We start from the raw sequence: 12,545 nt of genomic DNA on the forward strand, positions 1-12,545 counted from the left end.
ATTTTTTCAAAATTTGTATTAACTTTCTAGTACTTCAAGAAAATGCAAGAAAACGCAAAAAAATTCAGTACTAAAAAGTTAATATAAAATTCTGAAAAAATTCTCCAAGCTCTATGAGAAGAAAATAAACAATTTTTATCTCTTGCTATTTTTCGGTAAAGTTGATAGAATTCAAGTAAAAAAATATTGAAACCAATAATTTTGTAGTCCAGCAACAACTGACGCATGTTGGTGCATGCGCACAGAGGAGGAATAGGAATGTATACCTTTCTCTCTTGCACAGATCTTGGATATACTTTTGGTCTACAGTAGCCCTGTAACTGTAGCCCTGTAAGGGGGAATTGCGTATACCTTCTGTGCTGGGATTCTGTAACTCGTTATTGGAGTTAACGACAGTTTCGTTATCGTTGCGCAGCTTTTATATACTATAGAAAAGCTGCGTAACGATAACGAAACTATCGTTAACTTCAATAACGAGTTACAGAATCCCAACACAGAAGGTATACGCAATTCCCCCTCCATATTTTGCTCTAAGCTAGATTCTCTGTCTATCAACCAATCAATGTATCTGAAAAGCTTGTCGTACGACACATGTAATATCAGCCCAACACAGTGGTTGCACCAGGTGACGTTTTCGAACGCACCCTTGCTGCTAAATTAATTACACAATTCGCCACATTGGCAGCAATGGAACAAGCGTGGCGTTGATGTCGCCGGCGTCCAAAGAACACGGCTGTGCGCATGCTCGAGAGATCGAGAAGCGAACACTAGCGCACTTCGCGCGACTACACTTCGGACGAGGGGCAGAGGGGCAGAGGGGTAGAGGAAAAGCAAAAGGGAGTGGAGTGCGCGGTAGTCCGGGCGGCCATTGTAGGTACCTTGTGCGGGACTAAGCGTAAGCGCGATTCGTAGTGTCATACGACACGCAGGTAGAGAAATCCAGGTGGATCAACGGTTATCTCCGTAACAAGGTGCTGCGTGTAAAGCTCGGGATACGCACCGAGACTACGGCCCAATGGCTGAGACCGACAAGTTGAATATCGACAACATCATAGCTCGGCTCTTGGAAGGTAAAACTGGTCGATCACCGTGCGCTGTCTCGCGTTGCAGAAATAAAAAGGGGGGGATGGCGACGCAACGCGGCCGTTTGATCGTCCGTTCCTGCGAGCGTCATCTCGTACATGCACTCGTATTCCTTCTCGCACAGTGCTCCTCGTTTCGCTTGCTCACTTGTGCCACGACGACTACTACGACAAGAATGATGACGATGACGACAGTAACGCCTGACCGACCAACCGACCCGGTCTCTGCTCTCTCAAGGGCATGATAAAACAACGCCCTGACACTCCTGTGTCGTCTCTGTCGTTACGCAATGCCGACAGAACCGATGAACGCACTTAGTTGCATGGGCTTACGCCGACCCGAGCGGCGGTTGTTGTTTGCATTTGTTTACACAAAATGAGGTTGACAGCCCGCGTACACTTCTCGTCGAGATTTTTGGTCTAAAGTTGCTTCTGTCTTCTCTGTTCATCTGCTCTGTCCTCTTTGTAGTATAATCAGTCTTTTCACTATTGTTATACATCATAGAACAATTTTAGAGTCTAGTTTATTATACTTATGACTATAGAGCTATATTAGACACCCAGGCTGATTCATTCATGCTCTGTTGACTCTTTGAAAAATAGAAGAACAGTGCCAATAAATGTTAAGGATATAGCTCTATCAATGAATCATGTGTCCAGATGTATATTTTTTTTACAGCAAATAACTGATAACATGATTTACAATTGTTTAGTATATATGGTTTGAAAAGTATAATAATTTTACTTATTATTTACAAATATTCTTCAAACTTTAAATATATTCAGAATGATGTAACTTAATTAGAAAAATTGTATTATGCTCATACTATTACGATAATATTATTATAAGATGTTCAACATTATAAGTATTATTAGTAATTTTAATATTATGATTATTATGAGAGATTACAGCTATGTTATTATACAAAATCTACTTTTCTTTAATTCCATTTTTTTCTATTTAAATTAATAATCATGTTTGAAAAGATATAGAAAATAGGTAGTTAAGGTAGGATTAATTTATGATATAAAGTTATATCACTTTTATTGATACTGTTATGGAAACATTATCTCTTCATTTCTTTTTAGTACGAGGAGCTAGGCCAGGCAAAAATGTTCAGTTGACAGAAGTGGAGATCAGAGGACTATGTCTAAAGTCACGTGAAATTTTTCTATCACAACCCATCCTGTTAGAACTCGAAGCACCATTGAAAATATGTGGTAAGTAAACGAATGCATAAAACCAGAAAAAATTAAAAAATAAAAAATATATTTAAGATAATTGTATGACACATCCGTTTAGGTGATATTCATGGCCAATACTATGACCTGTTGCGATTATTCGAATATGGTGGTTTCCCACCCGAAAGCAACTATCTCTTCCTAGGGGATTATGTTGACAGAGGAAAACAATCATTAGAGACTATTTGTCTCCTTCTTGCCTATAAGATCAAATATCCTGAAAATTTTTTCTTGTTAAGAGGAAATCACGAATGTGCGTCCATTAATAGGATATATGGGTTTTATGATGAATGTAAGTGTTACACACTGTGGAGAAATAATACTTATAATAATTCCATTGGCCTACTTTTTTTATTATTTGTCATCTATGCTCATTTTCATCTCTGTTATAATAAAATATTTCAGGTAAACGTCGTTACAACATTAAACTATGGAAAACTTTTACCGATTGCTTCAATTGCCTGCCTGTCGCTGCAATAGTGGACGAAAAAATATTCTGCTGCCATGGAGGCTTAAGTCCGGATCTGCAGAGTATGGAGCAGATCAGGCGTATTATGCGACCAACTGATGTACCTGATCAGGGACTGCTTTGTGATTTGTTATGGTCTGATCCTGATAAGGATACCATGGGCTGGGGCGAAAATGATCGTGGTGTATCATTCACGTTTGGTGCAGAAGTCGTTGCTAAATTTTTACATAAACATGACTTTGATCTTATATGCCGTGCCCATCAGGTAAAGTTTTACACGTACACAATTATCTGAAAATATATCTATACATTTATGATGCTTCCATCTAAATTCTCGTAAGAATATTACATCGCAAATTTCACGGTTATTGTTCAGGTAGTGGAAGATGGCTACGAATTCTTTGCCAAGCGACAGTTGGTAACACTATTCTCTGCTCCAAATTACTGTGGCGAATTCGACAACGCAGGTGCCATGATGTCAGTAGATGAGACGCTTATGTGCAGTTTCCAAATCTTGAAACCAGCTGACAAGAGGAAATTCACATATGGCGGTTTGAATGCAGGACGGCCCGTAACGCCACCACGGGGCGCGAACAATAAGAACAAGAAGAAGTGAAGCCCTTAGACTTATCTTTCGAATGCGACACTTAGGATCTTACGACCGCTATCCCCGATCCATCATCCGTTATGACGTTAAGTTCTTGTAAGAAAGGGAGAGACAGAGCGAGAGAGAAAAAAAGTTATAATAATTATTATTATTATCAATATTATTATAATTATTATTATTATTTTCAATTGACTACGAAGCCTTGCAAAGATAAGTCACGGAGTATCGTAAATGTACGAATCAGAAAAATCTTAAAGGGCGTTGCTTTTCACAGAGATCGTTGTCGAAAGTAGTAAATGATAGCGTATGTTTGTAGCTAAATGTGTTATTGTGTAAAAACAAATTATGGTAGTGATAAAATTCGATTTATCGACGATAAAGTTAAAACTGATGTGGCTGCCGTGACATTCTTAACAGTAATTACAAAAAGTTAGAAGAAACGGACAGTCATACTTACTGTAAATCGTCTTTTGCATTCATGAATCATAATATCCGTATCTTTTAGTTTGTTTGCCATTTGAATTTATTTATCGGTGTTGTCAGTATCATTTGCCAAGATCTCTTTCGACCACTTCGCGCTGTGACGAAAATCAACACGATAATTAGGGCAATGTCACACACACACATATGCAGACCGCATACACATGCACACACGTATATAACGATTTCGCTTCATTTCATTATGTAAGTACGCCGTTAACGAAGATATCGATACACAAGTAACTAGCAATTGCCTAGACATAATTCTTTAAAGTATAATAGATATTTATAGCGCTTGATATACTTCTATAAGTTGCACAAATTTGTAAACGATATCCATTACGTCATACATACTTTTATAAATATACATTTATATGAATCGTGAAATGTAGAGAGCGGGTGAGAGAACGAGGAAGAGAGAGTGAGAGAGAGAGAGAGCGCAAAAGACAGATTTCATTCTAAAAGCAAATGTTGGAACATTTGACAAGTCGTAATTACTACTCATATACATGTTATCATTTTTGCCTCTCGTGGGACGAACGGAAAAGCACTTGTATTGCGATTATTACGACTGGCAAGGCTTCTCTGAAAGAAACATCTTAATGACATTATATAATCTAGGAGGGTATTAATCGTGCGACTAACGGACACACATAAATACGCGCGAGCGCACGCATCGCAAAGCGATCGATGTCACCGTAATATAGGCGACTAATTCCAAGATAATAAGAAAAAAAGAGGAGAAAGTGTGTCCTCTTGCAGCATGGGTTTCATTCTTGCTACCGGGACAGTCTCTAATCATGGGACGTATCATCATCCTCATTATAATTCACATTATCATTTACCATGATCACTCTTTTTCATTTAGTTTTCCTTGATCTCCCTTCATGGTCAGCACAGTTCTACTAGCACAATGCACATCACATGAAGCACATATCCATCCTCGATGATACGAAAGCAAAAAGGAACAAACATCTGTGTGAAAATCACGACGTGAGTATCTTATCGGATTCAGACCAATCATGTGTTTAGTCTCCTCTTCATACTTGTACATTAATTTCTCTTTTATAAATAAAATTCACATAAAAACACCTGCCATCTCTCTTCAGTAGATATAAACATCTAGCATCCCAGCGAGTGATCTTCGAACATGCGACCCAGGGGACGGTGATTCTACTTGTTATCTATCCTAGTGCGAACAGCCTTTAGCGCCATTTTATCCATTACGAATATCATATGTATGTAAGTGTGTCGTGTATGCTACCGGTACTGTTCGATGCTTAGAATAACGAATATGACGTCCATAACGTTCATATCTTTTGCGTCTATACAAGCATTCATTCGTAAGAAGATACATCTACACATAATTTCAAACTTTGCTATTGACTGTATTGTATTTAGAGACACAATTTTATCTGCGTCATTTAGAAAGGCGTATATGTATAAGGGCTAAACTGATAACACCAATCGTTATCTTGTTAGCACTTCGATCACCACTCGTGATCCTCGTGAGAAGTGCCAATTTAATTTGTAATTTCATCTTCGTCATCCAAGATGAAATAAAAATGTGTTTAGGAAAAGGGAAAACAGAAGAGGAAAGCACAAGATGAAATGAACGGATCAATTGTAGTCATGTGATATTGAAGAATATTTACACTTGTCTCCAACTTCGAAGATGAGAAATGCAACTTCTTATGTAAAATTCTAATTGATTTATTCTAATTCGCTCATTTGTTCCAGCATTGCGGCTTTGATTTGTCGTGATGTCCAAAAATGCCAAAATTAAGATTCTTCTCAGCACTGTCGCGAAAAACAAAAGAAAAACTTAAACATATTCTTTGCGCACATTGTCAAGGAATTGTCGGTTTGAGAAAAACTTTCAAGATTGCGAACAGAAAAGTAATCTTACGCGCGCTAACATACATCACATGTTCGGATATTGTATATATATATATTAATACTATCAGATATACTAACACAATGCAGGATTTTATGAGTAATAGGATAAAGTATGTATAAAACGTGCTGTGGACTTAAAGGACGTTACAGCGTAATTATACTCCATTTGGCACTATACTGTATGTAGTACAAGTATTATTAAATAAGTATGTGAAACGAAAATTTTTCATTTAATTGGAATACTTGACATTTTAATCCTTCATCTCTTGACTCTGTGACCCAATCTAATTCTTTTATTTTCCTTCACAGGCGTGCCCCAAGATATTTTCAAGACTCTCGAGGTTTCTCAAAGTCAAGATCCCTCGAGACGATACGGTTTAAAACAATACTCGAGGCAATTTGGACTCGTGTACGATTTAGTTGCTCGAAGAACTTTCAGGACGATAAGTGAAACACCCATATCACCACGTATCAGGGTTGAAGCAGGTATACCCAGGCGCCACAACATGAAGACCCGTTCCTGAGTCCATTGCACCTACTCGTTTCTGGCTCATCGAGACTCCGCCTTCTGGTATACGAAACAGAGAGCAGAAGATCCATGGGCAGCATCCCACGGCGGTCCACCCCTGACCAGCGTGGGTGCTCGTGTAGGAGGATCTTCGGAGAAGCCCTCCTTTTCTTCCGCATCACTCTCTACGTCGCCCCTCGCTCCGTCCTTCTTCCGCGAGACGGTTCTCCACAAGAGAGGAGCCCGGAGAGAGATGCGGGAGAGAGGGCATGCTCTCCGCTATTGAGAGAGAAAGGAAAAGAGACAGAGAATGATGTCTTGATGATAAGCCAGCGGGGTAGTCGCCTCGGGCGAGTTCTTTCTGATTCATCCGGGATTCGAGGCGCGCGGCTTTGAGCGTCCTTGTCAGCATCGGGACCGCGGAGGTGAGGACAAGTCCTGTTGACGGTAGAGCGGTCGCTCGTCTTGCGACGATGATGTCGAGGCTCGTCGGATACTCGTCGGTCAGGATCGTCGCGCGGGTGCTAAAAACTACGATGAGCGGCCGCGCGGCGCGATAAGAAACGTGACGGACGAAAGCCGGGCTTTCTTTCTTTCAATGAGGAGCCGCCTGAGATGCTGAGAAGATCGGTCGTTTCACGTTACACTATCAGCGACATTAATAACGAGGAGGTGGAAGAGAGATAGAGGAAAGAAGTTAGAGAGTTTGGAGAATCTGTTGAAAGCACACCTGTTCTCTGAAGTGGTCTCTAAACTAGACCGATTAATGGTGAATAATTACCGGCGCGCGCAAAAAGTGATACATGTGTATATATAAATATCCAAATGCGATGACGATTTTCGGTAAAATTTGCTTTCTTTCAATTGAAGAGATATTACGTTTATACTTCCGAGTATGAGGGTTCATCGACGAACGATAAGAGTACGACGACGAAAATGATCTACGAGTGCAAACGGTGTTTCCCTCCTTCGTTTAATTTACACCAGAAACGTATCGACGGATCACGATCGCAGTGCATGCCAAGTTGAAGTGAACTTTACGACATGGATTACTACGCAAGCCCGCATGGATAATGCGTGTTTTCTACCGCGATGTACAGTGATTATTGATACCGATACCGTTTTCGACTCAACCAGGATGCAGCCGCAACATGAGCAACGACGGGAGCTCGTCGCCGACTGCTGTTACCAGCAATGGCCAGCGCATCATCATCATCACCACCATCATCACCAGCATCAGCATCATCATCAGCATCAGCAATTGTCCGCTGTACCATCGCCGATGCAACAAATGGAAGGTGAACTACGCATTCTGGTCTGTCTTGTGTAAAATCACAGTCGATTCATAGTTTCACATCTACAGCAATTTAGATAACCAGAATAAGAATGCAAAAGTGACCTAATCGTGTTTTTTACAATAATGTACGCGAGTGATTTGCGAGGTGATGACGCGCTTCAGATGCCGCTTAGATTTATCCGTTACGTCGAAACGGCGGACGCATTAAAGCCGACGCGTTTCACGCGTCTGCTTCTTTTTAGCCTTTTAGTTCGCACATCGTGCTTTCCGAGCTTTTTCATTGCATTCTGCGGACGGAGCTTGTCAGTTCCTACTTCGAGGACAAAGAAAGTGGTCTCGGTCGACTGCTCACTTCGCGAGGAACGTTGCGTCGGTTTCTCAGCCATTTTTACATTTCAAATTCGCGATTCTAGGTATAACGGCGTGTCATATATGAATTAAGGGCGAGTGATCTTTCGTGAAAGAAACGATAACGTTAACGTCTCCGTTTCCGCAATTCTCTCTATTTTACATGAAAAGTGTCCAATGCGGTGCCGAGATCGCTCGTTTCTATTCCGCCATCCAAATCCAAGTGATATCCTTCGCACATTCGATCGAGTGTCGGAGCACTCCCGCGCTGAATCGTCATTCTCTCAGCTTGTTTGCAGAGCGCCGGAAGAGTTAAGCGATCGCTCAGTCCCAACCCGACCAAGATCGCCGCACCGGTCCAGCCGGTGGCGAATCCGGCCTCCTCGTCGGTGACCACGGTGGAGTCGCGAAACGACAGCAACAACAACAATCGTCATCACGGCGATCATCATCCTAGCAACGACGGTGCATCCTCCGTGGAGGAATTGGGCGCTAAACGACCGCTCCATCCGGCGTTGGTTGGCGCCGGCACTGCCTTGGAAGCAAAGCCGCTCTGGGAGGAATTCCACCAGTTGGGTACCGAAATGATCGTTACGAAAGCCGGGCGAAGAATGTTCCCCACGTTCCAGGTGAGGATCGCTCATTAAAAGGAACGAAACGCCATCGATGAAACGGATTCAATGTAAAAGCTGTATCGACTATGCAGAGCTTCGAGGAAGAACAGGGTTCTAGAGCGAGAAGAAAATTTTGAATATTCATATTTGATAGAGTGTCTCTAATTATATGTCGGATTTATCTTATAATATGAAGGTGAATCGTGACGTGATTACAAGTGCACTTTATGCGCGACTTTACAATTTCTTTTAATTGTTCGCGAAATGCGTCTCGCGGAACGAGCACAAAAAAGTAACGGAGATTTCGTCAATCGGCAGTGTCGACTATTCGGTTTGGACCCCAACACGGAATATCTGATGGTAATGGACTTCGTGCCGTGTGACGACAAAAGATACCGATACGCCTTCCATAACAGCGCTTGGGTCGTAGCGGGTCGCGCTGATCCAGTGTCACCTCCCAGGATCCACGTGCATCCCGATAGTCCTGCGAGCGGCGCGCATTGGATGAAGCAGCCGATTTCCTTCGACAAACTGAAGCTGACGAACAATCAACTCGACGATAACGGACACGTGAGTTGATCTCTCATTTTTGTCGAATTGTTCACGATAGTTCAGTGATGCATCTCACAGAAGCAAATATAAAATGTAACTTTGCACGAGAATCGCTTGCCCGATGATTTTACTGCGCCACCGATGTTCCTTTCGTTCCAGTTTTTTCACACGCGGCCGTCGCGTTGCTCGTTCCATAAAGCACACCTACGCAATAAAGTAGAGTGAGAGATGCAACGGTTTCCACGTGTTTGTCGTTTACGGACGAGTTCGCTTTAATTGACCTGAGATACGAGCTTGTCGCTCGCGAGGAATTACGAAGAGCACGGAAAAGCGCGACACGTCGCGTCTCGCTACAACGTTTTCGCTGGGATCTACCATCGCTTAAAGACACCGGTCGTACATTAACTGTCGCATATCTTTTTTTTTCTACTAAGAAGCGTACGTCACACTGTATCGGTTGTCTTAAAACAATTAGCTATGCGTCAAAACAATGTAGAGTATCGTACGTATATGAAAGCATAGAGGATTCTTAGAAAATTTTCCTTTATCCTCCGATCTACGTGAATCTGTTGAGAGTAAACATGTTTTTTTTCAATATCTATTTTTACGACAATCTTGTATTTTCTTCAATTTTTATACACTATATTATTAGATGTCGATGTCGCGACAAGATTTCAGAGCTGTACATACAGTTATGAGTCTGCGTTCTAAGCATTTTTCACATTTATTCTTTTAAGTTTTTAATGATATTTTATTGCGAATCATGACAGTTTTTATCTTTCTTTTTTTCTTTCACGCTTCTTCCATATTTTCTTTCCAAGGACTTTTCCTACGTGCTTTTCAAAAGCAAGATAATTATTGTCATAGGAAAATAAATTGCAATAATTTCACGGCAGGGCGCACCTAAGGGTTAATGCTATTTGTACGCCTCGAGATATCTTGTCTGCGGCGTATTAATCTCGCCCTCCTGTCTCCACGGGCGAGGGCGAGAGTATCGTGTATAAAGTAACGTAAACAGATGTAGCGTAAACCACACCGTAGAGGCCTGGGAAAGAAGCCGTACACTTTGTAACACGCGCCGGTTTAACGCGCCGAAAGAATTAGCAGCAGTCAGCACATTGGCAAATGCGACGAGCAACGTTGATCTCGATTTAAAATCGATTGTGAAATCTCTCGCGAAAGTGCTTATCGTTTGTCAGGACGGTGATAACGAAGTCCGCTCTTCGTGATAACTTTGCACAAGATGAAAACTGAAGAGTTAAAATTATAAACCGATCAGAGTCGAGGCTCTCAATAAATTGTGACGACATTCGAAGAAAAAAGATAATATCGACAAAATTACTTATGGTCTGTTCTTTTCAGCTGCACTGCTGAACTCGTGCAATAAGTTTGAGTGAGAAAAAATATACTTGTCTCACTTTAATTTATTGCACCAATTCAGCAGTGCAGGTGAAAAGAACAGACCATTAGATATATTAATTGTCGAAACTCAGTTAATTGCGGCGTTAAACGCCGCATGTTCGTGGTGACAAAGCAGCCGATCGCCGCGGTCGTTCTTCGATTCTCTCTCGATGGCGCGCGACGCACGATGCACCTGCGGGTCGTCCCGACGCCGAAAATAATCCCTCACGGTCGCGTTCGTGCCAAATCTATCAAGCGGACCGTAAACGCGATCGCGAAATGGGTTCAGTGTTGCGATGTATCGGCATACCAATGAACGAAACGATGACATACCGACCCCGCGCGCATACATCAGTCGCAATTTAGAAAGAGGCCAGGTGACCAAGCCGCGATCATGTCACGTTCCATATTTCTGCGGCTGATTGTCACCTGGCTGCTACTTATCGCGCTTCTGCGCCTCTTTGAAAACTCGAATCCAACGCGATACTTTCTCGAATCGATAGAGCAACGACATTTGTGCGATCGTGCTTGGCAACGAATCGATCGACCGTTGAACGAGATGTAAGTCTGAGATGTAAGGGTTGCGAGTGATTCGTCACTTTCTTAATTAATTATCGTATTTAATTGACGATTCATATGAGCTAATCCAAATAGAGACCATTTAACTGACAACTGATTTCAACAAGTTCAATCAATTTTTACGACTCTGAGCCTGACAGACAATAAGCGAATGAAATTTTGAGGATACGCAGTGTCTAGACCGTGTAAAAGATCTATGGGCGAGCCAGGAATGCCTGCTGATGCTCGCTCTTAATAGTTTAGGTTTAGTAAAACTCATTAATGTAGCTATTCAAGACAAATGTTCCGCATCTTGAACGAAAATCAAGCGGCGCAGATAGAAAATTTATCGCATTATTCATAGCACTTGCGTTGCGTACATAAATTTCTTGAAGATGTTTTAGATAAACTCGCCTGCGATATATCGCGTGCCGAAGTTTATACAGTCGTGAGAGATAAGATTTAATTTGCGACAGGAACGTCTTTCGAGACGAAGAAAGGGGAGCCTTCTCCGCAAGAATGTATCGCTCTTCTCTCACGAGAGGACCTCTGACCCGTGGCGAGAGGTCGTTCTTTTTCTCCTGTTACACAGAATAGTTTGTTCCTTTAATTGCGCACCGAAAAATGTGGCACCGGGCCGTGTAAAAAATCTATGGGCGGGTCGGGAATGCCTGCCGATGTTCGTCTTTAATTGACGCACTCGCTATCGCGAGACATCCTAGAATGTTTGGAGAAAACTATCGAGTATCACGAAGCTGCGAGGCACCCCTAAGTTCATCCTGAACACAATGCGATAATAGAAGTTCAGCTTTAAACTATATAACAATAGTTTAATTAATTAACGTACACGGCGAAGGCACAAGTGAATGTGGAATGCATGTACGTGTCATGAGATCTCGAGTCAAGACAATCGACAAAAGTCCCTTCAATTTTAAATAGACTTTACTCGAATAAAACCACTTACACCTTGGCAATGTTATTTAAAGTGAAATTCGAAAGATTGTGCGAACGATACGTTTTAATCTTTGGGAGAAATTTACTCGAGACAGTTTGAAGACTTTTTAGACTTTGCTAACAAGTGCGAAATGTGCGGGATTACAGTAATGTGTACATGAATGTGTACATGAATACAAAATGCAATGTGTCGACTATGAGAAATCACCGCGAAGATGAGAAGGGACCAGTCCCATCTCGGGAGAGAGTAAGGGAAAACCACCGGTGAAAAAGTACTCTTCCCCAGACAACACAAGAATTTCTGAGAACGTTCCAGGGATATTCTGAGGATATTGGGACGTTCTCAGAACGTACTCAGGACGTTCCCTGGATATCTGTGCTGTCAGGATCGTAGAATAAGGAGAAGTCCTCCCGATTTTCGGGGCCACACGCGTTTTCCTCCTCATTGTCTGTGTAAGATATATGCGTTTTCACGTGTATTGTATGTGTGCACGCACATCTTCGGACCCAGTGACACACATGCCATCGTGAAGC

General features: G+C 41.9%; 2 protein-coding genes across 3 annotated transcripts in view; both read left to right on the plus strand.

Annotated features, from left to right (window-relative positions):
- The first annotated feature begins 816 nt into the window (after positions 1-816).
- On the plus strand, positions 817-5,493 carry LOC116848749 (serine/threonine-protein phosphatase alpha-2 isoform). 2 transcript variants are annotated; one of them, XR_004379011.1, is made up of 6 exons: positions 817-1,070; positions 2,172-2,303; positions 2,386-2,616; positions 2,730-3,058; positions 3,170-4,873; positions 4,990-5,493. XR_004379011.1 is itself a non-coding variant. In XM_032825179.1 (5 exons), exons 1-5 carry the CDS (start codon positions 1,016-1,018, stop codon positions 3,407-3,409), a joined length of 987 nt encoding a protein of 328 aa, XP_032681070.1. In that variant the 5' UTR covers positions 817-1,015; the 3' UTR covers positions 3,410-4,971. The 2 variants fall into 2 exon arrangements, 1 of the variants encoding a protein (XP_032681070.1); XM_032825179.1 differs by lacking the exon at positions 4,990-5,493 and having other exon boundaries at positions 3,170-4,971.
- Positions 5,494-5,652: 159 nt separating this feature from the next.
- The window catches only part of LOC116848763 (T-box transcription factor TBX10-like), a 9,437-nt gene continuing 2,544 nt past the window's right edge, over positions 5,653-12,545 (plus strand). Inside the window, exons 1-4 of the mRNA XM_032825201.1 lie at positions 5,653-6,712; positions 7,425-7,602; positions 8,232-8,561; positions 8,865-9,116. Coding sequence (XP_032681092.1) covers positions 7,426-7,602; positions 8,232-8,561; positions 8,865-9,116 — 759 coding nt within the window. The 5' untranslated portion in view covers positions 5,653-6,712; position 7,425. The remainder of the gene's footprint in view (positions 6,713-7,424; positions 7,603-8,231; positions 8,562-8,864; positions 9,117-12,545) is intronic.

The sequence above is a fragment of the Odontomachus brunneus genome, unplaced genomic scaffold (assembly GCF_010583005.1).
Source record: "Odontomachus brunneus isolate Ranch 3 - 2012 unplaced genomic scaffold, Obru_v1 Obru_scaffold_100, whole genome shotgun sequence".
NCBI lineage: Eukaryota > Metazoa > Arthropoda > Insecta > Hymenoptera > Formicidae > Odontomachus > Odontomachus brunneus.

What these genes read in the sequence shown, in the direction of transcription:
- LOC116848749 (XM_032825179.1), top strand. Translation starts at nt 1,016, where the DNA reads ATGGCTGAGACCGACAAGTTGAATATCGACAACATCATAGCTCGGCTC. An exon ending in AGCACCATTGAAAATATGTG is followed by an intron (nt 2,304 to 2,385) that starts GTAAGTAAACGA and finishes ACATCCGTTTAG; the next exon opens with GTGATATTCATGGCCAATAC. An exon ending in TTATATGCCGTGCCCATCAG is followed by an intron (nt 3,059 to 3,169) that starts GTAAAGTTTTAC and finishes GTTATTGTTCAG; the next exon opens with GTAGTGGAAGATGGCTACGA.